Consider the following 26,891-nt stretch of genomic DNA (forward strand, 5'->3'; position numbering starts at 1 on the left):
TGGGCTGTTACAATGCTCCCCTCCTTTAAGAAATTTCGTCCCCGAAATTTTTGTAATGGTAGACTTCTCTCTTCTTACTTTCTAATCCTTATGCAACCTCACTACCTTACTGATATACAACTCTATCAATTTTATCAAAGGATTTCTAAGGGTAAGACATGTAAACTTGGCGAGTCTATCCACTGAAACACAAATAAAATCAATCTCTTAAGCATTTTAGACAAACCTACCACTAAGGTCTATCCACTCACCATCTCACTTCCAAAATGGAGCGTTTAAGTGCTACAAAATTCTTAAAGATTTCTATATGCTAACCACAAGTATACAATTTCTTTACTCCTCTCTTCATCTTAGGTCACTACACTTACGCTGCGCTACTCTGATACATCGTAGTAGCTCTTAAATGAATGCTAAGAGTACTCTTACGTTCTTTTTCTAAGATCATCTTTGTTTTTTTTTTTTTTAATTCAAGGTTACTAAGCACCCAAATTTGCTCTTGCACTTCAAAACAATGTCGATTTCTATTCAAAAAAATGGTTATCTATACTTCTACCAATCTTCTCCATTTGATTCCCTAAGAAAGGATCTGACTCCTAGCCTTCTCTAATCTCATCCATTAATTCACTAGTCACTTTCAACATAATCAATTCAATGCTCCTAAGGATAATCTCACACACCAAGCATAAGTCTTTAAATTCTTCAATCAAATCTAATCCTTAAATCATCAAGAACGATATATCAGAAGTTATCATAATCAAGACATCTGCCACAATATTAGTTTTACTTCTATGATCATTTCTAAAGATCAAGTACCTAAGCGTAAGTACACTCGGTATTCATATCAGATCTCTAATTTCACCACTCCATCTACACCCAAGTCATACTCTTATTCATCTCCTTATCCCATAGCCTCATATCTTGTCACCAAAATTATGCTTCTCTAATTTCCTTCAACAATCTATTCGTTACTCAAGTCATACTTAGTCTCACACTACTAAGGATAACCTTATAAGCCAAACTTAAGTCTCTAATTTGAGCCAAAAATATTCATCTCTCTAATCATAAGGGAAGATAAATATAAATGTTTCCTACACAAAATATTGATCACCACAATGGCTTTAGCCAAATAATAAATAAGATCAAAATCTTACTCCTTAAGAAATTCCAACTATCTCTTTTGTCACGTAATTAACTCCTTCAGTCAACAGATAATTAAGGCTCTAACGATCAATAAATATCTCAAGCTTAGAATCATATACGTAGTGTCTCCAAATCTTAGTATAAATATTAAAGCTGTTAACTCAAGGTCATGGATAAGAAAATTCCTCTCATGAATCATAACCTACTACCTTTCCTTCTTGCCACAACACTCCTCCCAAACCTATCTTTAGAAGCTTAACTATATATCATAAAAGTTTTATTAAAATCTAATAGTATTAACACTAGTCAATCTTTCCTAAAGAGTTTGAAAACTACCTTCGCATTTGTTATCCCATACAAAGGCAACTCTTTTCCTAGTCAATCCAGTCAAAGGTGATAGTAAGCGACCTAGAGGAGTAAGCGACGAAATACTTTGGGTAGTTAAAAATAAACATAGGTCTAGGAATTCCTGATATAGATTAACCTTTCGAACTACTGCTGATTACAAGGGTAGGCAAGAGACAACCTGGTGGACTGAAACATCTTAATAACCAGAGGAAAGAATGCAAAAGTGATTCCCGTAGTGAGGGCAGTTTAAACCATGAACAACTATCTTAAAAATTTACTAAATAATTTTCCTATAAACTCTCCAATAAACTCCTAATTATACTAATTGACTCAGATATCTTTCACTTTAAACACAACTTCGGTAGATCTACGTTATACCTCCGCAAGAAATTCCATGGCCTAAAATACTCACCTCATACAATCCAAATTCATACTTAGATAATCTAGTCTAAATCTATATTGGATATATCTTCATACTTAACTCTAATATGATGATATTACATCCTTAGGTCAATCTCATTAACACAAACATCCACTAATTGATCCATAAGGTCACATACTTGCATATCAAATCATGTTAGAATACCTTCTTCACATATACCATCCCTAAGCATGAATGAATTGATCATCGTTTACACCATGAACCAATCATATCATTTTAATCAACCTTTCAATGACCAAACCTCAAAACATCACCAAATCCATTTTTAACCTTGTTATGCCTAAAATCTCAAAAACATTCATAACAGCATATATCTACCTGACACATAGAGTTATATTCATCCAAATGATTTCAAACCTATCTCAAAAGAAAGCTAAGAAAATAAGCTACAACTTTTATGAAAACATAAGATTCCCAAAAGATCATTTTCTTAGCTAAAAGTTCAAAAAAAATCACCACAAATGTATTCCGCTCTTACAACTAAACATCTGATCACCAAAGCAGTTATAACTGAAGTTCTAGACCTCCGTTTTATGTTATTCTAGTTTCATTGGAAAGATAATATCCAAAGCCACAACTTTCATGAAGACCACAAAATCTAATGTTGTCAATACGATACTCATACTGGCACAACAAAACTGTAGTGAAAATATCTTCTACACCAAACAACAATAGTGTATGCCACAAGCTACCTCGACTCTTTCCAAACTCACACCTCAATTTCTCATTCAAGTCTCTCACTACTATCCTCAATGAAAAGAACTCACATGCTACCTAAATCATAAATAGTTAACATTCCAGTACTAACACTCAAGGGAATTACCGTCATTTCAATCACTCACCAAGGAGACAATCACCTTAGATTCAACCGCTACAACTATAGATGTCAGAAACTCCACCAATCGCAAACTCTTAGTACACTCGACAAATCAATGTATCACTGACATCTAAAGTTCTAGTTGGCTAGCACAAGGCTTCGTTCACTATTACTGGCACATGTGTTCGCAACACGAGCGATACTATTTAACCACTACTTCTTACATAAGTAAGAAGTATCCAAACCAATGAGTAATCATCAACTAAGCTATATCATGTCTTCCAGATAAATCCTAAGAACACAATGCACACAAATAAATAAACAAAATCAATAATCACATTAGCACATCAATAAGTTACAATCAAATCATCACATTACTCATCTACCAAACAAGCATAGTAGACTCATAACTCACGGCCGATTAGATCGACCTGCTCTGATACCACTAAATGTGACACCCTTACTACCCCAACACATATATTGTAATAATGAAAACTTAACAAAAACAATTTTCAGTTTCGGTAAAAGGGTTCACATGAGAATCTTCAAAATTATTCTTCAATAACCACCACAATAAAAATGAAACGTGAGAGTTTACAAATGATTTTCAAAAATAATATTTACAATTCTAATTCCATATAACAATCTATGTCCTAAAGAAAATCTTCTGCCCCGATGTCACAATATCAGAGCATACCCACAACTCAACCTTTAGCATTCTAGATGCCACTCGTAGCCGGATCTTCCTCACCTAAAATATCCACAAATCGTACGGTGAGAAAAGAAAACATCTATATATATAGCACATAAGAAAACACAACATATTATGTCATTATAACTTGATATTCATAAATATTTCACCATATCGTATTTCAATCAATCATGCATCGTCATCACGTCATAATTCTCAATCACACCAATCATCACAAATCTTGCACTTCACACTATGCCAAGGTCACGCTACCCATTTAACAATCTCAGGCCGTGCTCACCTCTGATATAACACTGTGCCAAGGTCACGTTATCCCTATCACAGGGTCGTGCTCACCCTTGACATGTTAACCAAGGTCACGATACCCACGTAACAATCCAGAGCCGTGCTCACCCCTGATATAACACTGTGCCAAGGTCACGTTACCCCTAACCTAGGGCTGTGCTCACCCCTGACATGTTAACCAAGGTCACGATACTCATGTAACAATCCAGAGCCGTGCTCACCCCTGATATAACATGTGCCAAGGTCACGTTACCCCTAACCTAGGACCGTGCTCACCCCTGACATATTAACCAAGGTCACGATACTCATGTAACAATCTCGGGCCGTGCTCACCCCTGGTCATAGGTGTGAAGAACCACAATCACATCTCATTCACATCCACATCCACATCCACATCCACATCCACATCTCAATTCCACAATACACACACAATCCACACAAAATGGTGATTCACATACCCTCAAGTAATTCATCATCTAGATCATCAAATAATATAACAATAACATTCATAAACTAATATAACAAACAACAGAATTATCAATTTAATATAATTTTAACGTAAAAAGTAAAATCCCCAATTGTTCCAAAACCTAACTCACAGGCACTTTTCTACAATTTCGTTCTTCCTCTCAGATCATCATTCTTACAAATTATTAGCATATCTATAATCCTCAACACATACAGAATATAATGGGATCCTCAATTTCTCAAACAGAAATCATCCAATTTTTCACAACCTAACTTACATAATTTCGTTCTCTCTCCCAGAGCATCATTTTTACAAGTTAAACATATATTCGTAATCCTCAATATATATAGAATCACATAAGATAATTAATTCTCCAAACAGAAATAATTATAATATTATTCATAACCCTAAGGGCTCTTCCTCTACCCAATTCCCTCATGTAACTCTACATATAAATAATCTCCTTTTCCCCCGTACCTGGATAAATAGGAACTCGGGCAGAACCTCCTCCTCTTTTTCCTTAAACAAGGATCGGAACTAAAACTGGAGCAGAACCTCATCCTCTGAGTTCCTCGTGGTCTTTAGAGAGAAGAAGAGGAACGAAAGAGAGAACAGAACAGAAGAGAGAGTGAGAATGAGAGGTGTGTAGAAATGAGAGGATTTGAGGCCTATTTATAGGATTTTTCGCCCACCTACCACTACAGCCCGTTCCAAAGTCGGAACGGCCCGTTCTGGGCCCTTCAAACCTACGTAAATTTTTCAACTGGAACGGCCCGTTCCCAAACCAGAACGGCCCGTTCTCAAACCCAGCAGAACGGCCTGTTCTGTTTCCAGAACGGCCCGTTCTCCAAACCAGAACGGCCCGTTCTCCCGTCAGAACGGCCCGTTCTGCTTCTACAATTTTGGCCATACACACTATTCCAGAACGGCCCGTTTCAAAATTGAAACGGGCCATTCTGGGCCACGAATTTGGCCTTTGGCCCACGAAAAATGGGTTGTTACAGCATTAAAGGATGATGCAAGCTCACTTAAGCGAATGAGCCACTCGCTCTAGGTGAGCTAGAATTCTCTTGGAACAATAAGTGCTCTAAATGAGGGAAGTCGGAGACTACCTCTAAAAGGATCAAACAAACCTACTTTAGTGAACCATATGGACACTCTAAGCGAGCATGCACAAATAGAAGCCCATTTAAAATATTATAAATTAGGACTTTTAGGAAGTCTTGGCATCTTAGCTTTTATAATTACAAATTTTGAGGGATTAGAGAGATTTCTAAGTGAGAGTAATTTTGTAATCACAAATGACTCGAAGATCCCATTTTTTGTGTGTAATCCTTAGTCATGAGTATCTAAGTCTCTACTATTGAAGATTGGCGTAGCTGTTTTACTCCCGTAATTCTCTTGGTTCTCGTTGAATACAATGTCGTCTTTGTTTAGTTAAACGTTTTTACTTTATACTTAATGTTTGTTGTGACTTGATGCATGTGCTAAATCAATTTTTTGATTATGATGCATGGTGAACATATTGAACATCCATTAACTCGACAACAAATTACTAATATTGGATATGACTACATACATAAAGCATTAAATGATGATCTTTTCATAGCTTGACAAGTATATAGAATGTATCCTATTGCATTTCAAAATTTATGTGCAATTCTTAGAGAAAAAACACTTTTGGAGGATACAAGATTTATTTGTGTTGAAGAAATTCTTGCATCTTTCCTACAAATCATCAGTCAAAATAGTATATATTTTGTAATTTGTAATACATTTGGCCATCAAAATCTGATTTGATGGCTAAAACGAGAACAATTATGCCTACTAAAATAAGTGGAAGCACAAAATTTTATCCTTACTTCAAGGTATGCGATAATTACTAATTTATAAAAAAATTGAAATTATATTTATCATTATTATAATACATATGTGAATATTTTTAGGATTGTATATTAGAGCTATTGATGGTACTCATTTTCTGAAAATATGGTGAAGGGACAAGATGTAAGCAATTGTCGTAATCTTCATGGAAAGATATCACAAAATGTAGTAACTTGTAACTTTGATTTGGAATTTATATATGCTCTTAGTGGGTGAGAGGGTTTGGCTTATAGTTTCAAGTTATTAAGTGATGTTTTGACCGGGAGAAATGGACTTAAAATGCCCCAAGGTAATTTTTTTAATAATAAATATTTTTAAACTTTCATTGATTTTATGTGTTGTATATGTAATTAGGTAAATATTTTCTAGTGGATTAATTGTTTATTTCCTGATAAACCCCAATATTTAGCTCTATTTCGAGGTGTGTGATATCATCTTCAAGATTTTGCAGGTCATGGTAATGACCCTAAAAATGAAAATTAAGTATTCAATTTATACTGTACATCCTTAAGAAATGTGATTGAGAAGATATTTAGTATTTTTACATCACGCTTCATAATTTTTAAGTTAGTGCTTCCATTTCTATTTAAGACACAAGTTGAATTTGTATTAACATATGTGTAACATTACATAACTTTCTTTGCAAAGAATATCATTCTGATGAATTTTCAATTGAGTGATTAGCGGACGAGTCTTCATCTTCGATACTACCGGTTAATGAAGAACATATTTTAAACATATTGTTCAAACTCAAGAATATGAAAGAGAATGTCAATACATGGAATACATATATAACTTTAGATATGTAGAGAAATGTTAGTTAGGAAGAGATTAAAGTCAATTATTTGGCAATAGATATAGACAATTATTTATTAAAAGATAGAAAAAAATTGAGTTATTTTACTTTTTTTTTTTAATTATTTGTTATATATTTTTTTATTAATTCTTAGAGCATTAAATGTGTTTTACAAATATGTGTACCTGTAAAATCTATAAATCCTTTAAAATCTTATAATATAAATTCATTAAAATTCGTTAAAATTCAAACTATAAAGTCTGGATTAAAATCTATATTATAAAAGTCTTTTAAAAGAAAAATCTTAAAAGTTATAACATTTTTTCAAAGTTTTTTAAAATCTATTAAAATTCAAAAGACTTTTTCATGTTAAAATAATCCTTTAAAATTTCAATCTTTCCTAAATGTTGACAATTTCATAAAATTGTACTTAAATATTGTAATCGTTTATTAACACCTGCGGTCCATTTTTTTCTTTCATAAAAGCGATTGTTATAAAATAAAAAAATTAATATTATTAATATTGGATTTTATTTTATAAAAGTCAACCACCCGAATTGTAATATTGCACGCTAGTATCCTTATCAAACTTCTTTCCCTTTTAATCTTTAATTGGGAAAACACTTTATATTGTATTATCTGCTTTCAGGAATCCATCAAATTTTCAAAAGATATGGCTGAAATTGGTATTTGAGCAAGATTGTCTGGTTTTCTTTATAAAATTGAAAGTGCAAGGTTAAAAATAAAATAAAATAAAACTAGACAAAAGTCAAGCCATATATCATTGTGCAAATTCACTCCTACCATGGCCCCCAACTTCTTGTTTCTCCTGAAAGAAAGTAAGCGCATCATCAAAACTAGGTCTCGTCACTTCAGCATTCTCTTCCTCATCTTCCTCTTACCCCTCTCTGTCTTCTTTCAAATTCTCATTTTCTATTCCAACATCTCTCAAACACAACAACAACAACAAAAACAAAAAACCATAAACCCCTTGTTTTATGTCCTCTACTTTGTTTTCGTTTTGGTCTTCTACACATGTGCCCTAAGCAGCATCACATACAGTGTTTACCATTTCTTCTATGGTAGACCCGTGAAGCTCTTACCCTCCATCTTCTCTTCCTTCTTACCCCTCCTTGTCACCATGTTACTATCTTTCCCATGTTCCTTTTCATTGGCGCTTCTCATCATTTTAGGGTTTGGGATTGTGGATGTAACGAGTTTAGGGTTCTTTGTTGTGCTTCCTTTGGTGCCTGTGGTTGTGGTGATGTATTTGAAAGTTAATTGGACCTTGGTGCCAGTGATAGTGGCAGTGGAATCACGTTGGGGTTTGGAACCCTTTAGGAGGAGTGAGAGATTGATGAAGGGAATGAAAGTGGTGGCACTATCTCACTTATTGATCTCAGGGTTCTGGGTGGGGATCTTGGTGCGGATATGCTCAAATTTGATGAAGGGTGTTTATGGAATTTGCCATGGTAGCTGGGCTAATGGGACAGTAATTGGTGCAAGTTCTTGTTTGGTTGCTACCTTTTTGCTTAATGATATTGCCGTCAGCACGGTCTTGTACATATATTGTAGGGCTAATCATGGGGAGCAGTTCGGGAAAAACTATGTTCGGTTGATATCTCCTGATGGAGATGTAGAGAAAGAAAATTGTGGAAAAAGAAAATGCAGATAATTTTTTTTATTTAGTTAGAGAAAAGTTTACTTTTTAATTAAACATAATTTTTTTTATTATAATTTTCCTCCGCCAAACAGATCTTAATGGATTATAATCGTCAAACAAATTTTTATAATATTTTTTAAAAAAGGAATACTTGAATTTTCAAATCATGATTACTGTTAAGTAGGATCGTGATTATATGGAAATCGTTGAAAAGAATAATGAATTGAATCCCTAAAAGGATTATAATTATCTTATTTACTTAAATAATGTATTTTAAAATAATATGAATCAATAAAGTTGTGCACAATTAGTTTTAATTACATAGACATGTTTTGTAGATAGTCGGAGACTTATTTTTTTAATTAAATTAAAATTCGACTATTGATTGGAAGATATCATTGGTACAAATAAAAAATAATGTTTTTCATACAATATTTAATTTAATTACAGTTTATATTGTATAAATCATACACTATTAATTAATTTTAAATATCTTTCACATAATACTTAATTATTGTTGATATTGTCATAATTATATAAGATTAAGTTTAAGTTATACTTTTGTCTTTTATAATTTTTTAAATGTGATTTTGTTTCTCTCGTGTTTTTTTAATTATGCAATTTCAATCTTTCAATTTTCAAAATTATCCAATTTTAGAGTTGTTACTTCCAAGAAGTAACACGGTAACCTTGAATAATAATGCTAATACAAATGAAATCTCCTCCTTTCTTTCCGATCTTTCTCCGAGTTATTACATGCTTTTCCTCTTATCTCGTGTTTGGTGTCCACCTAAAAAACGATCAACATTAAGATTGTTTTATGTTTCATAATCATTTATCTAATGTATGATGGTTACTCCGAGAAACCCGATAACTGCCATTCCACCATTCTCTCCTCTTTCTGTTTGGCTGAGTTATTATTAATTATGTTTGGCAAACCTAAGCTATATCTAATAATACTTGGTTCACCGTACATAGTTTCGAGCGTCAGAGACGTGAAGAGATTGAACTAAAAGCACGTGACTAAAATTATATACTAAAAATAACATATAAAAGAAAGAAAAATATCAAAAATCTCACGCCTTTTATTGGCACCTGTTTCTCTTCTTGAAATTTTTCGACCATAAGTTTGTTGAAAATGTCAGGTTCATTGAATTCGAGATATTATTTACTTTGACATTTATTAGTCCGTTACAATTTTGTCTTTGAAAATGTGTATCAATAGATTATGGAGCAATAGTATTTATAAATTACTCTTAATCTTGATTTCTAAGTGATGTGAGACTTTTAGACATACTAGAACAAGAATATTTCGATCGTAAGTCAACTAACACTATTAGGGTTACAAAGCTTGATATATTGTCTACTTTGACACTCTTTGGGTTGTCACGATTTTATCCTTGAAAAGACACTTTGGTAGGTTAAGGAGGGAGGGTGTTTATAAACTACCCTTAACTTCAATTCCTAAGCGATCTGAAACTTTTAGGCATACTAGAACAAAAATGTTCGATCATAAGTCAGTTAACACTATTAGGATCATCACATCTAAGGTACTGCCCACTTTGACACTCATTGGACCGTTACAATTTTATCCTTAAAAAGGCACTTTGGTGGGTTAAGGAGGGGGAGTGTTTATAACTATCTTTAATCTTAAGTCCTAAGCGATGTGAGACTTTTAGACTTTTGGGAACAATCCCCCAATCGAGGCTAAAGGGCAAGAGTGGCATAAGCCCTCCTTCTAGTGTCAATGTCCTAATTGTAAGTTTGTCAACATCATTAGGATCACTGCATACAAGATATTGTTCATTTTAGCGCTTGTTGATGTGAAACTTTTAGGCTTTTGGGAACAAGCCTCCAGTCGAGGCTAAAGGGCAAGAGTGACCTAGGTTTTTCTTTTAGTGCCAATGTTCTAATTGTAGGTTTATCAGCATCGTTAGAATCACCGCATTTGAGATATTGTTTACTTTAGCATTCACTGATGTGAGACTTTTAGGCTTTTGGGAACAAGCTCCCTATTGAGGCTAAAGGACAAGAGTGACCTAGGTCCTCCTTCTAGTGTCAATCTTCCAACTATAAGTTTGTTAGGATTGTTAGGGTCATCACATCTAAGGTATTGTTCGTTTTAGCGCTTGATAGGTCATCATGATTTTGTCCTTGAAAAGGTGACTCTAGTTGGTTAAGGAGGGAGGTTGCTTAAAAACTACTTATAGCCTCGATTCGTATGCGACGTGGACTTTTAAGTACATCGAAACAAGCCCCCAAGTCAAGGCTAATGGGCAATAGTGGTTTATGCCCTCCTTTTAGTATTAATGTTTCGAATGTAAGTCTTTTGGCATCGTTAGAGTTGTCACAGCTAAGGTATTATCTGCTTTGTCACCTATTGGGTCATCATGATTTTTTCCTTGAAAAGAAGCCTTGATGAGTTAAGGAGGGAGGGTGTTTGAGGCATACAAGAATAATTGTCATCTATTAATTATATATAATTTGAACCGAAGACTAATATTATATATGATTTAACTATTTAGACCACTAAGCCATAAGGTGGTTGGTGTAGTTTGCACAAAGGCTTAGGTTTAAAATTGTTGTGTCATTAAGGTAATTCCAATGGATCCAAAAAACAAAAACCGCTAAACCATATACCTTTTTGAGTTATAATATGAACTATATTATATAAAACATTAATGAAAGAGTAAATTGTAGAAATGATAAGAAAATGTGTGTTTATTACCGCACATGTAATCCTCTATTTATAATAAATAAGGATAAAAAAAAATATATGAAAATAAAAGATAACAAGTAATAATGTGTAGAATCCCTAATTTCTACTATATATACAAGCTCCTCTAATTACAAAAGAATCATATCATATCAAAATGTCATCAACTTAGGAGCCCTTGAGGGATTTAAGGAATATATCTACCAATTGGTCACTAGATCTAACAAAATAAATAATGATCTCACCTAATATATAGGACCTTCTCTCTCACAACGTGACAATCAATCTTTTTGTGTGTAGTCTGCTCATGGAAGATCAGGTTTGACACAACATGGAGATTGGAGAGCAAATTGATTGTTGCTAGCATAGCACAATAATCAACTTCAAAACTAGATCTGGCAATGGTGTTTTGCTTCTTACTTCATCATGAGATCAACTTCCCTCCAATAAGATTGCAATATCAAGAGGTGGACCTTTTATCTGATGGTGATCCTACCCAATCAACATCATAGTAACAGATAATCTCAGCATTGCCTTTGTCTTCATAAAGTATTCCATGACCTAGTGCATTCTTGATATATCAAAGAATGTTGATCACTGCATCCCAATGACTATCACAAGGGGCGCTCAAGAACTAAATGACAACACTGATAGCAAATGAGATGTTTGGTCTAGTGACATTGAGGTAATTAAGTCTACCTACCAAACAATGATATCTTCCCAGGTTTTTCAATGACCCCCCTGACCTAGAAAAAGCTTCAAATTAGGATCCATAGGTGTATATCACTAAGGCCACAATCGAGCAAAGAAATCTTTGATAAAATGCTTATAGCATACTTACATTGGGAAATGGTAATGCCAGAGGAGGATTGGGCAACTTCAATTCCCAAGAACTATTTGAGTGGACCTAAGTCTTTTGTTTGAAATTGACTCGTAAATGAGATTTGAATCAAATAATACCATCTACATCATTGATAGCAATGACAATGTTACCAATATAGACGACCAAGTAGATGCAAGGGTCACCTAAAGTATCACTACAAGAAAAATGTAAATTACTATCGGATAATTTTCGACGAATATAAATCTGTCTGAAATAAATTTTACTATAATTAATATAGAAAAAATTGATCAGCTTTGAAATAAATTATAAATTCAGTAACAATATAGTTGAAAAATTAATTATTTTAAATTATTTAACTAAAATCTTATTGACAATTTATTATATGATCTTGATATTTTTGTATAACGAATATCTGATTTTAAATTTGATATGAAAATATTATGATATAATTAAATAAGATTTTAAATTATTATTTTATTAATGATTGATAATTAGAAAATAAAACAAGAATAAATACATTTTTTGAATTTCATATCTTAAGTTTAAGATAAATAAATATATTAAGTTAATTAATAATTTATTTAAAATATTACAATTTAATTTATAAGTATGTAATAAATAAATATTTATAATTTTATAAATTATATTATCATTATAAATTATAAAAATAATATTTTAAAATATATAAATTATTATTTAAACTTTAAATTTATAATAAATAATTTAAATTGTATCATAATATTAATTTTAAATAGAAATAAGTAGATTGTTAATTGTAAAAGTAAGTATATATACAAATAAAGATTAATTAAATAAATATATTTATTATTTAGTAATATAATTATTATATATATTATTATATTTTTATAACAGTCCGGACACACCGGAATGAGAGGGATCCAGAGATAGTACAAGTATGAGGTTGTATAGTTAAGGATGACTTAAATGAATTAATTTGTACTATGTATACTAACAACATGCATCTACTTTTCGGTAGCTTATCTTATCAGAACTTTACAGTTAAACGTGCTTGACTTGGAATAATATGGGAACGAGTGACCTTTCGGGAAGTTTCCCAGAAATTGTGCAAGTAAAGACAAAACATGCTGAAAAGTGAAGTGTCGTGAAATGGAATCCTAAAGATATCAAATATGAGAGGTGTTACATTAATAAATTTATTAAAATTAAACAAAAATTTTCCAACGGATTTATTCGTCGAAATTACATAAAGATTTTTAAACAATTCTTGACGAAAATTTCCGATGAATAATTACCGACGAATATATTCGTCTAAATTTTTGACAGATTAAATTGTTTCCGATTGATTTTTTTCATGCCTCTTGTAGTGTATGGAAGGAAAACATCAACTGATCAACCTCATAATAATTCGTGCCAAATTATATTAAGGTAGAGCTAAAACAACCAAATCAAGCATGAGGGGTCTCTTCAAACCATATAGAGAACATAGAAGTTGACAAACTAAGCAAGAGTCATCTGAAATTGTAAAACTTGGTGATTGATCCATGTAAACCTCTTCTTGCAACCATGTAAGAAGATAGACCAATGGTGAATGGCTAAGATAGCAATAAAAAGATGAGATGATGTGATTTTGGACATGGGGAAAAAGTGTCTCCGTAGTTGAGACCAAAACTTTGAGTGTGTCCTTTGGCCACCAAGCATGCCTTATAGAGATCAGTATTTCCATTTAGGCCAATCTTCACTGCATAAATCCAATGACAGCCCATAGTAGTCTTACTAATAGATAAAGGTACAAGTTCTCAAGTGTCACCATGTAAAGTAGTCATATCCTCCAACATTGCTTGTTGCCAGTTATGATTAGTCTTGGCTTCACATGTAGAGTTAGAAATAGGCATAGGATCCAAAGAAGAGATAAATAAGAAATCGGTGGGAGACAAACAATCATAATAAAGAGAAAAGGAATGTAAGGGATTAGGATTATGTGAAGACCGAATAGCTTTGCAAAGAGTTATAGAAAGGTTAGGTGTAGGCAATGTTGGCGGATGTGCGTTTGGAGTAGGAGATGATGCTAAATGATCATGAGATGTCACTATTAATGGAGATTGTGTACATCTGTGGAAGGTGAGTAGTGATGGTGGAAAAATTCGAGCTGACTCAACAAATGGAACAATAGGTGGCACATCCAAAACACCATTGTCAATAGTGGAAAAAGAGAAAGAAAAAAAAGGTATTGTTGAAAAAGTTACATTAACAAAGACAATATATTGTTGAAGTTAAGGACAAAAACAATGATACCCTTTCTAAATGTGAGAGTAGATGAGGAAAAGACTCTTAAGAGACTTGGCAGAAAGTTTATCTTTACCTAAAGTAAGATCAAGGACAAAACATGTGCATTCAAAGACTCTAAGAGGGATAATGTATAAAGTTTGTTCAGGAGACAAGATGGAGTAAGGAACCTAATTTCCAAGAATATAAGAAGGCTTCAATTGATTAGGTAACATGTTGCAAGTAGTGCATCTCCCTAGAAGTAAAGCAAGACATTAATATAGTGATTGAGGAGGGTGTGAGTTGTTTCAACCAAGTGACATTTTTTTATTCAGCAAAACCATTTTGTCATGGTGTCTAGGCACACAAAGTTTCATGAAGAATACCTAGCAAGGTAAGAAAAATGTGAAATGAGGAATACAAATATTCGCGAGCATTATCAGTGCGTAAAATTTTAATTGAATCTAAAAACTGATTTTTAATCTCATTGAAAAAATCTTGAAAAATAAAGAAAACACCATAACCAATCTTCATTAAGAACACTTAGGTACAATTTGAAAAATCATCAACCAAAGGTTGAATAGACACAATAAGGACCCTAAATATCATAATGAACTAAAAAAAAATAGGTGTCATTGGACGTTTTTTAACATAGGGACTATACGTGGGAAAAATATGTTTCTCCAACTAACATGACTTACACTATAAGGACTTAATTGAAGAAAAACTAGGAACCAAGATGCATAGTTTTTCTAGATTAGGATGATTGAGACATTGATGAGAAAGTTTTGGGGACATAGTGGAGACACATTCCAGTAATGATAACATTTAATACAATCCTCTACACTCGTATCCTACTCCAATCATTTGTCTGATATGTTGCTTTTAAACAAGAATATAGTTATTAATAAACACCACATAGTATTTAAGAGTTCAAGTGAGTTCTTTAATGGAAATTAAATTAAAAGGGAAACTAGGAACAAATAAGACAAAATCAAGGGACAAGTTAAGAAGTGGGCGTGTTTGTTCGATGCCACAAACTGGGATTTGAGAGTCATCTGCTAATGTAAGAGAAAGCAAAGAGTTTGAAAAAGACAAATGAAAGAAAATGGTTTGGTTACCAGTCATATGATCAGAGGCACCAAAGTCAAGGATCTAAGGTCCAAGAGAAGGTGATTAAGAAACAAAGGCCAAGTGTTGTAGTTGGTTGTCTTGATCAATTTTTCTCATGGAATTGGCAAAATAATGGTAAAAGTTAGCGTAGATACAAAATTGAAAGTGGAACTTGAAGTTTCCATAAAATTGCGACAAAAATAGAAAGGAGTACAAACAAGTGGGCAGAAGTCACAAGTGATTCATGCAAGAAAACAACATGCATGTTTAGGCCAAGCACATGAACCGTACCTGCCAGAATGTGGCAACGCATGGCGGCATGAGGTGGTAGAAGACAATGATGCATGTGGAGAAAGGCCTGTAGGTCAGAGGGTCATATTAAAAAATGAAGGAGTAGCAAACAACGATGCAATTCATGCGAGTTGTTACTATTCAAGGGTGAAAAGAAAAAGAACCAAGAAAAAAAAATAAAACTATACACTATTGATACATGTAAAAGAATTTATAACAACACATGTTCATATAGAAGCACTCAAAATAGAACAACCAAATCCCATTAAAAGAATACATGTTAGAGTTAGCCCCAGTGGTCAACAATTAATTTATTTATATATCACGACTTTTCTTATTTATTGATTCTTGATATATATATATATATATATATATATATATATATATATGCATTTTAATTATTATGTTAATTGTTATTGTGAGTATATATATAATTAACCATATTAATGTCTTTAAAATAATTGGTTCGTTCAAAGTTACATCAAGCATGACTTGATTGTGAGATATTTGGACAAAGAACATTATTCTTAAAGTATATGTAATCAAGTATTATTGTTAACTAGGATGACAATAATAAATTAATGTTATTGTATGAGTTGACATATGATCACATCTCACAAGTCATGAATATATAGATATTAAGTCAAGCATACATATATAAATATTGGGAGTAAATATTTATATTGGATAGACCTATTAGGTTTCATAATATGTTATGCAAGTGTCTTAAGTGCTTCGCAACCATAGTAGAGTAGTCTTTTGCCTTGAAGTCATTATGATTTCTGCAAGTAAGAGTTGCATGTTATGATGTTATCAAGCATGATCCATAAGAAGGTGATTATTGTGGTTGCAATGAATCTGTTAAGTCAAAAAATGATCTTGGATCTCTCAATCTTTCAAGTTTGAATGATAACAAACAGAACATTTTTATAAGAGAAAATATTTTTTTTTCAAAATACACATCAGACGAAGCATAAGATGCAAAATGTTAGACAAACAATGTATTATCAGTCGAAGCATTTATAAAATCTTAAATATGAATCATTTATAATGATTAATGACTACTTGCTACATGAATAATTGATTCTTTAACAAATCAAACTAAGAAAGCTCATCAGAGCTCACAAATCTATTAAAGTGGATGAAGTCATGCTTTGCACAAGAAACAAGAACAAACGGATACCTAAATTTATGAAAAAAGCTAACAAAAGTTGATGCAAAACATGTTTTTTATTGACACATGCCACAAATGGTCCATTTGATATCCTAAAGTTGATAAGTAACATCCTTGATTAGATAAGAAGTGACAATTTAGTGAAACACAATTAATGCAAACATTTAATGCATCAATAAACATTTTTCACCTTAAGGAACTTATAACAAAGATAAATGAAGCAAGCTTGCGAGCAATCCTCAAGATTTTTCTTGATAGACAAGTAGTCTCATATAACTTAAGAGAGGGGGTGAATTAAGCTATCCAAAATTTCCTGTTTTTACAAGTTTTTCGAATTACTATCTTATAAGTTCAATTCCTTAGACAAATTTATATGTAAATAACTAAGATGCACACTAATTAAACACAAGTAAAACAAATAATTAAAAGTGTAGAGAGAAAGAATTTCAAACTCGTTTTATACTAGTTCGGCCAATCATGCCTACGTCCAGTCCTCAAGTCTCCAACTTGAGTTTTCACTATTCTTGTAATTCTTACAAGACTTGAATCTTCCAACACCTTGGAATTTCCTTTCCTTGGGTTGAGATTCAAAACCACCAAGGAGAATAACAATTTCTCCTTTACAGATTGAAAGATAGAATGGGTATTTACAAAATTACTCTCTTGGAAGAGTAGATATTACAATAGGATGATCTTAAGGAACTCTTAGAGAATTTGCAAATAATTTTTGGCCAAGAAGTTTTTGTAATGAATTTGCACACTTGAGTTCGTAACACTTTCTTGAAAAATTATACATATTTATAGTCAAGTATCTTATGGTTGTATGTTCTCATGAAAAGTTGTAACTCTTTGAGTTTATCAGAAAAGACACACTGGTAATCGATTACAAGGGTTTGGTAATTGATTACAATACTTATAATTTCAAAATAATTTAAACATTGTATCTTCCAATTTGAATTTTGAAGTTTCCTCTTCTGGTAATGGATTACAACACCTCATAATCAATTACAACAGTTATAATTTTGAAATAACTTAAACGTTGTATCTTGGAATTTGAATTTTGAAGCTTCCCTCTTCTGGTAATCGATTACTATAACTGGTAATCGATTACCAAACTAATATTATTACTTTTGCTTCAAAAACTTTTGATATAGAAAACTTCATTCAATGATTAAAGATTTAGTTTTTAAAAACTATTCCTTAGAAAATATTTTTGCTAATTCTTTTTGAATCACTCTTTTAATTTCTTTTCAAAAGATTTAAAACTTGCTTTGAAATTCAAAAAGATTAATTGAGGATTTTGAAATCTTAATTTTAATGGCCAAGCACACTTGCAATTTCTAAAAGTTTCTTTTAGATGTTTAGCTAAGTTGACAACACTTATCTATTTAATTCTTGAGATCTTGTTCCTTGATCAACTTGCTTTAATTTAACCTTGAATTTCTTTCAATGTTTTGGCATCATCAAAACTTATGTGCATATTTTCTTTCACATTCTCCCCCTTTTTGATGATGACAATTAACTGTAAAAGGAAAGAGAATAAAACAACGTATTTTGTTTACTCCCCCTTAATCTCCCCCTTAGTAAAACATTGATTGATTGTTACTTTTATTTTAATAAAAGGAGTTGTTCCTTATTTTGAAAAGAAAAATTGTGTATCTTTAAAAGCAAGTAGTGTATTATTTTTCTTCCCTTTTTTTTCTTTTTTCGATCTTTTCTCTCCCCTTTTGGCAACATCAAGAAGAGTAAAACAACATGTATTATTAAAGAGATACCAAACCATGTAAGCGACAATATCTAAAGGTATCATTAAGTTAAAGTGATAATATAGAACAACAAAGTAGAAATAACCAAACCATAGCATAAGACAAAAAGTTCAAGACTGAATTAAAATGAACTAATGCAAAAGATAATCATAAAAATACCAACATAACTATATAAGTGATCTACTCAGAGGGACGACGAAGTGACTTGACTTCATCTTCAATGTCGCAACCCGAATTTTTCCGATCTCGCGACCTATGGTTTAAACATCCTTTTAAAGATCTCATCAATTAGGGAATACCCGGACACCAGACTAATTCTTAATTAATGGTTTTGAAAAATGAGTTCATGAAGTCGCCACCAATGTTTTACTCAAAACATTGGAAAAGAAAAGGTTTTTAAAAATTCAATAATGGCCTTGATAACCAGAATTGGATTCGGGGGTCGGTTACATGTAGGGAAGGTATTAAGCACCCCTACAGCGCCCTTAATTGGTACCCTATGATGAAGTTAGCATTATAAATTATAATAATAAAAATATTAAATCCCCTTTTATTAATAATTATTTACATGCTTGAAATTTAAATTATACAATTAACCATAAAATGTCTACATGATTATTTTTATTATAACTATTTATTATAGAGAAGAAATAAATAAAAAGGGAGAAAGAGATTAACTGAAATACCTCTTGAATGAGCTCTATTGAATCTTCAAAACAGGAAGATTTTAGGTGCTTTGTGGCAACCTTTCACACTATAATGCCTCACAAAATCTCAAGAAATACAAAAGAGAGAGGGAGAGAGAAAAAGAGAGAAATTTCGTACTCTAAAGAGTCTGGACGAAATTTTGGAGTCTTGAGAAATGAGCCACAGCTGTCTATTTATAGACTTTAAAAAAGGGTCCAGAACGGCCCGTTCCAAAATCGGAACGGCCCGTTATAGATATGGCCGTTGTGGGTTAAATTGGTAACTGGAACAACCCGTTCTGAAATTGGAACGGCCCGTTCCAGAGACACAATTAACACACACTTGGCTATGCTAGAACGGCCGTTCCAAAAAAGAGTTTTTAGGCATTTTTCATAACTTGGAATAGCCCGTTCCAGTTAAGGTTAAAAAACCCTTTTTTAAGAGATTGGAACGGCCCGTTCCAATTCTGGAACGGCCTGTTCCAGCCTACAAATTATAGACCTTTTAGGAGCCTCGGAACGGCCCGTTCCAATTCGAGAACGCCCGTTCTGGACTTGGGAACGGCCCGTTCCGATTTTTGGAACGGCCCGTTTCGGGCCACTAAAAACAATTAATTTGGGCTTTTGGGCCTTCTAATTTCCTATCTTGATGTTTGCATGCTTTGGGAGCTCCTTCCCTTCATAACAGAGGTCCATTCCCTTGTTTGTATGCCCCCGGACGAAATTGGGTGTCTACATTCAAGACGAGGCATGCGAGTATCCAGAGAATCAAAACGTTCTCCAACATAAAAGCGAAGATCCCTGCATGATCTCATTGAGAACATCAGTGAGGAGAGCGGAGGAGGGATCCTGAGTTGGTGGAGAAGGAGTACGATCATCAGGATCAACAACTTGATAGTCACACTTCCGGACACATGTATTGTTAATTGTCTTCTTATACCCAAAAGAAGCAACAGTAGTAGCCCCAATCTCAAAAGATCACTTAATTGGAACCCAAGTTTCATTTTCCAGAGGAACTTCAAAATGTTCCAAAATGGTAGTGATAAAATGTGGATAAGGAAGTGGTGGATTGGCACGTAATGCCTTGTTCATACGGTGACGGATCAAATGAGCCAATTAAATTGGCGGCCAGCAATCAAAGCCCAAATCAAAATCAAATCTTCTTCAGTGGCTTGAGCAAGATTTGTAGTATGAGGAAGCAGGACATGAACATTATGTAATGCATGATACAATAATCAAATTTAATAGAACCAGCAAGTAAACGTCTAGTCATATCAGCATCATCAATACAAATCGTCCTATGAGAATTTAAATGAGAATAATCTTCTTTCCATTCTTCAATAATAGTGCCCTTAAACAGTGCTCCTTGACTACTTAATTTTGTTAAATCAAAGAAAAGAGATTGATTGATCATAATAGGAATTTTCTTAACTTCACTATAAATTACTTCGTTCCGGATTTCTAAGTTTCTATAGAAGACTCTAACTAAGTTAGGATAAATAGGATTTTTCGGAGTCATAAATTCCAATATTCTAGAATTTTTGAAAATTTCATAGCATTCAAAGGACTCATCTTCAAAGAAATTAACACTTAGATATTTGAGATCAACAATGTTACGTTCAGAGAATAACTGAAAGTACCTATCTCGTTTACTTAGTCTTTCATACCATGCCCTAGGAGCTTGTTTTAATCCATATAGAGTCTTTTTCAATTTAAAAACATGGTTTGGAAATTCTAAGTTTTCAAATCCTGGGGGTTGTTCAACATAAACTTCTTCTTGGATAAAACCATTTAGAAAAACACTTTTGACATCCATTTGGTATAGTTTGAAATCCATTATTAATGCATAGGCAAGTAGCATTCTAATGGCTTCTAGTCTTGCTACAGGTGCATATGTTCCTTCATAATCTATGCCTTCTTCTTGATTATATCTTTTAGCAACTAGTCTAACTTTATTTTTGTTGAATGTCTTTTGTTCATAATTTACACTCAACTTTTGGTACTCTTTTTGGAAATTGTAGATATATATATGATATTTTACCTCCTAAATTTGAAGAATCAAAGTATACTAAATAGGTAGAAGAGTAGTAGAAAAATCTTAATGATTTCCCTCCCTTTTTGCAGAAAATTTGAGAAGATAGAGTTCCACAGCCATAGCTGTGGATCTAGAGCTTTAGCTATGTGAATCTGGGGAGAAATCAGGAAGTCAGAAACTTGCAGCCATGGTTGTGGAAACCTACAGTATAAAAATGGGACTCTAGAGAATTGCAACCATAGTTGTAGGTTCTCACCTAAAGCGTTGAGGCATGGGAGATCAAGAAAAATTCTAGAAACTCATAGCCATAGCTGTGGTTTCATAGCTGCAGTGCTGGGACTTACTTCACCATGAAGGATTTGTCACAGCTATAGTTGTGGTTCTGCAGCTACAGTGTTGGAGGTTACTTCACCTTGAAGAACTCTCCACAGCCATAGCTGTGGATTTACAACTGCAGTCGTGAGAGAAAAAATCTCATTTTAGCCCCAGTTTCGAAGCTAATATAAAAGGAAAAAGAGAGAGAAAACAGGGCAACACAAAAATAGAGAGAAAAACAAGAGCTGGGAGCATAGGAGGAAGAAAGAACGGAGTGGGAACGAAGATTTGGAGGCTGGATCACTTGGGAACGAGGATCAACTCCTTTTCTTCATCTCTTCCTTTGTAATTTCTTCTTCCACTCCTTTGATCTTGTAAATGGCCATGAGGGGCTGAATCATTAAGGATTGGTCTGGATGTAACTACTAAATCTTCTTCTTAAATATATATGCATTTCATTCTCATCACTTGTGTTTGATTCTTGTCTTAATGCTTATATCGGTTTGATCACCCGTTGTATGATTTTTGGTTTTTGAATCCGGTTGGAAAACGTTTTTGAAAACCCAAACTGAATCTTGTGCCTAAACAACTCTTGTTCTAGGAATAGACTTGATTTGTTTAGTCACCCTATTCAAGTCATTATTCTTAATGCAAAGTGTTAATCTCAAAACATAGAGGAATCATGTTTTAGATTAATCATTTTAGGATTCAACTTTGAGGGATCTTGTTGAATTACTAAATGAACATGGAAGTCATGAAATTGAAATCATATTTATTTTAAGAAGATTTAAGAGTTAGCAAGTGCTCCTGAGTCCAATCCTTGCTTCTTAGAATTGTTCTTATAAATTTTACATTATCGTTCTATTTTACTTCACATTAATTCACTTTCAATCATATTAATGTCTCTTATTGGATCATTAGAGTAAGAATTACTAAATTCTCAAATCCCTGAGGATGATACTTAAATACTACATTGAAACTTGGTCCGCTTGCCAAGTGGAGTGATTGCAAAAATCTCATCAAGTTTTTGGAGCCGTTGCCGAGGATCGAACCCAGGTCACCCGCGTGACAGGCGGGAATACTCACCAATCAACATCCCTATATCAACATCATTGCTCAAGTTTAAGTCAAAAGCAGTGCTTATGCTTGTTATTTTTATTCTATCATCAATTCTCACTTAAAAAAAATTAAAAAAATCAAAAATCAAAAGCAAAATAAGCAAGCACTTGTACTTAGTCTCAAAAGAGAAGGGCCTTTTAAAATCTAGGCAACAAATCTTGAGGAAAAAGGGTATGTAATGAGAGGAAGATTTTGGGCTGAGAGATTTGGTTGGAGTTGAATATTAAGAGTGAATAAGGTGGAGTGTTTGGGTTCATTTTCATTCTACTCTCTTGAGTTTAAACCCTGTTAATCTGAAAAACCACACTCCTTTGTTAACCAAGCCTCAGTAGAACCCTCAAAAAAGTCCTTGTGATCCTTAATTTTCTCTCAAAAAGCAATAATGAAGAGATGATATCAATGCTTATGTTCATAGAAATGATGAGTGGAATTGAGAGAAACACTCACCCTGGGAAGTCATTCTTATTGGAGTATGTTCAATTATTGGTTTGTAATGTTTGTGTTATGATTTGTCTTGCAATCTGTTTGGTTGAGCATGATTGTTGAGCATGATTGGTTTTGTAGGCACCTCAATGAGTAGAAAATGGTTTTTGATAGTGAATTGATTGAGTGTTGGCCTATTGTTGATATAAAAGCAATCTCATGATGGGAAGTTTTAGTTGATTGGTATTTTGTTGGGGACCAACAAAAGATTGAGTTGGGGGAGTATTTTGTAAGAAAATTCTCATAGCTACAGCGCCAAAAATGCAACCATAGCGCCAACTCACTGTTGGTACAAAAATTTCCATCGTCCCAACACTAGCTCCACAGCTAAAGTGCCAACACTCTGGAGCTCGTTTTTGAATTCAAAATCACCACCGCTTCATCGGTGGTTTTGCAGCCATAGCGGTAAGGCTCAAAACGTGTGATAAATGAGAGGTTTGAGCCAATTTGGGTCAGTTTTAAAACTGAACCCCTCTCTCTACCTCTTCGTTTTCTCCTTTTCTCTCACCCACCAAACCCCTCTCACTCCCCACGTCTCATCCCCTTCCTTTATAATCTTCGTAAAACCCTCACTTTCCTTCACTCACTACGCACACGAACAAGAAAGAAACCATTTTTATTGACACTTCAAGGTAAAGTTCTAGTCTTTCTTCTCTTTCTCTTCATTGCATAAGGAATGTGTGTGAGCTCTTCTTCATTCATGACCAAGACTTATGATTCATTGGTGGATTCTTTGATCAATGGAGGCGTGATTTATGATTAATTTTCTTCTTGGACTGAAAATTTTGAATTTTGGGATGTTTTAATAATCCACTTTGGACATGCATAACCATTTCTTATCTTTGTCTGCTAAGTGCTAGGGAAAATGCCTAAGTGAAAGCTGATTCCATTTTTCAAATTTAATGAACCTTGTGGTGGGCTAATCATTGTTGTGAATAAGATTTTAGTGCTAATAGCACTTCATTGATGGCTATTTGTTTAAGTACATGTGAAAGACTCTTGTTGAAATATTTTCTTGTTCATTGGTGGCTTTGAAATAACTTTAGCGTTTCACATGTTAGAATACTTATTGATTCTTCCTTATGCCCCATGAAGAATTGAGTTATGTTAGTATGATCAACTTGTGGATTAACTTGGTTGCAAGATTGGTTTTAATTTTTCAAATGGCACGCTCAAGAGGTGGTGGTTCTCGACCAACACATGAAATTATGACTGATTGTAAACGAAAGAAGGTAGCAGCCTATACCCATGGCCTACACCGGAGCAATTTGATGAAGCAATTCTGTGGCCTGGGGACAGCCCTGTATTTTCTGGAGGGGGTGGAGATCAAGGTGAACACCCTCATGGGGGGAGCAAGAGCATGGGTAGGCAATGGATTCAGAAGAAGAAGCTGAAGAGGGAGAAAGCAATGAGAAAGAAGGAGTCAATGAAAGAGAAGATGAAGGGTCACTATCACCCACTTTCTGAGGAAGAGGAGTTCCATTTTAATTTTATGTCATTTTAAATTCCAGTCATTTTAATTTCAGTTGTTTTAGTTTCCGTTTTGCTTGGACTATCTGGTGGTTTATTTGTTTTGGTGAGATGTCTGAACTTTTGGTGTTTTTGGTTGATGTTCACACTTTTGTGGTGCAATTATACTAATGTTTGTGGATATCTACTTTTTGGACCGTTGGATTTTGCACCATTGGTTGTTTTGATAGTAGTAGTAGTAGTAGTAGTATATACATATATATATATATATATATATATACTTTTTTTAAATTAACAATCAAAAAAATTGGAAAAAATTGAAAATCATTCTTCAAAGGTAGGAAATGAGATGGCTTTTAGATCAACAAAAAGCGAAAAACACATCTTTTGATTCACTTAAAAATGGTTTGTTTTGAGGTTGCACTCATCCAATTTGTTTGATCATGAAGTTGTGAGTCATTTGATTAACATGGCATGAAAGATCAGTAATTGAACATTTAGTCAAGCTAGTGAGTGAGAGAGACTAAACAATGCATCTATCATATACACTTCTACTTTGAGAGCCATCATCATAGTATATGTGTTTGCATTGGTTGAGTCTTGAATGATTGCTCTTGTGAGAATTTTTGGACAGGATCAAGGCATTCCATTGTGCATAATTGAATTTTTCTTAAGCCTAGAGCCAAACAGTTAGCCAAAATTGAATCCTTTCCTTGAAACATGTTTGAGCCTTAACCTTCAGTCAACCTTAAGCCTATACCAAATACTAACTCTTCACCCTAACCAAACACTTGAGAGTATAATGAAAATGAATTGGGGATTAAGTTGGGGGAGTTGTTAAAATTACTAAGGTTGAAGGAAATAAGGAAAATGGTGAAATCAAGATAGTGCAAAGTTTGAAGGAAAGAGTCACCCCTATATCAATTTCTTATGATTATACCATGTTCATCAAGTTTATTTCTAAAAATCTATTTTGTTCCTATAATTGGATGATTAATTGGTTTATCAACAAGTTCCCATACTTTATTTCTCTCAAATTGATTTAACTCTTCTTGCATAGGATTAATCCAATGTTCATCATTTAAAGCTTCATCAATGTTTTTAACTTCTATCTCAGAAACAAAAGCCATATTATTGCATGCTTCTTTTAGAGAATATCTAGTAGTTACCCCTTTTGATATGTCTCCAATGATATTTTCAAGAGGATGATTTCTTAAGATTCTCAACTCTCTTTGAAAATTCATGTTTGTTTGATTCTCTTGGATTATAGAATCCTCCCTTCCTTCATCCTTCTTGTCTTTTTGAGTTTGCTCAAGAATATGAGTACAAAGCTTTCTACAATTTCATCAATTCTATCTATTTTTCCAATGCCAAGTATTTTTCTTTTATTGTTGTCTCCATAGGTTACATGTCCACTATTCTTAGGAGTAAGGCCAATGAGCTTTGAAGCATCTCCTTTCATGTGCTTGGAACATCCACTATCAATGTACCAAGTTTAGTTTTTGGAATCCTTCAAAACAATGAATGGATTGATTTAGGTACTCAAGTTTTCTTTGGGTCCTTAATGTTAGTTTTAACAGAAGAACCTTTTGGAATCCAAACCATATTCTTAAGATTGCTAATATTCTTTCTAACATATCATGTTGATAAATTATAACCTTTCTTACCACAATAAAAACATGTTGTGAATGGAAAACAAGTAACTTGTGTAGGTATAAAGAAATTTTTATATTTCTTTTGTTGTTTTTGAGGATTATATCCTAATCCTGCCTTATCAAATACACATCTTTGTTTTCCTAATATTAATTCTAAGTTATTTCTTTCACAAGTAAATTTTGCAAGAGTGTTTCTTAAGTTACTATAATTTCTTCTTTAAATTTGTTGCATGTTGAACATGGATGATTTGTTTCATTAGTTTCTAACTTGTTTTTAATATCTTAATCTTCATTTTTAGAATTTATTATCTTAATTTCAGTTTTAAGATTATATAATTATTTATTTAATTTTGAAATCTCTTTTTCTAAGTTTAAAATTGTTTTCTTATGTGATGATACTAATTTTGCAAGTTTAAAGGATTCT

General features: G+C 33.1%; 1 protein-coding gene across 1 annotated transcript; it reads left to right on the forward strand.

Annotated features, from left to right (window-relative positions):
- The first annotated feature begins 7,698 nt into the window (after positions 1-7,698).
- On the forward strand, positions 7,699-24,846 carry LOC109800568 (uncharacterized). Its single transcript, XM_020361348.2, has 2 exons — positions 7,699-8,545; positions 24,575-24,846. Exons 1-2 carry the CDS (start codon positions 7,699-7,701, stop codon positions 24,844-24,846), a joined length of 1,119 nt encoding a protein of 372 aa, XP_020216937.2.
- The last annotated feature ends 2,045 nt before the right edge of the window (positions 24,847-26,891 follow it).

This window comes from Cajanus cajan, chromosome 3 (genome assembly GCF_000230855.2).
Source record: "Cajanus cajan strain Asha chromosome 3, NIPB_CcT2T_4, whole genome shotgun sequence".
Lineage (NCBI taxonomy): Eukaryota > Viridiplantae > Streptophyta > Magnoliopsida > Fabales > Fabaceae > Cajanus > Cajanus cajan.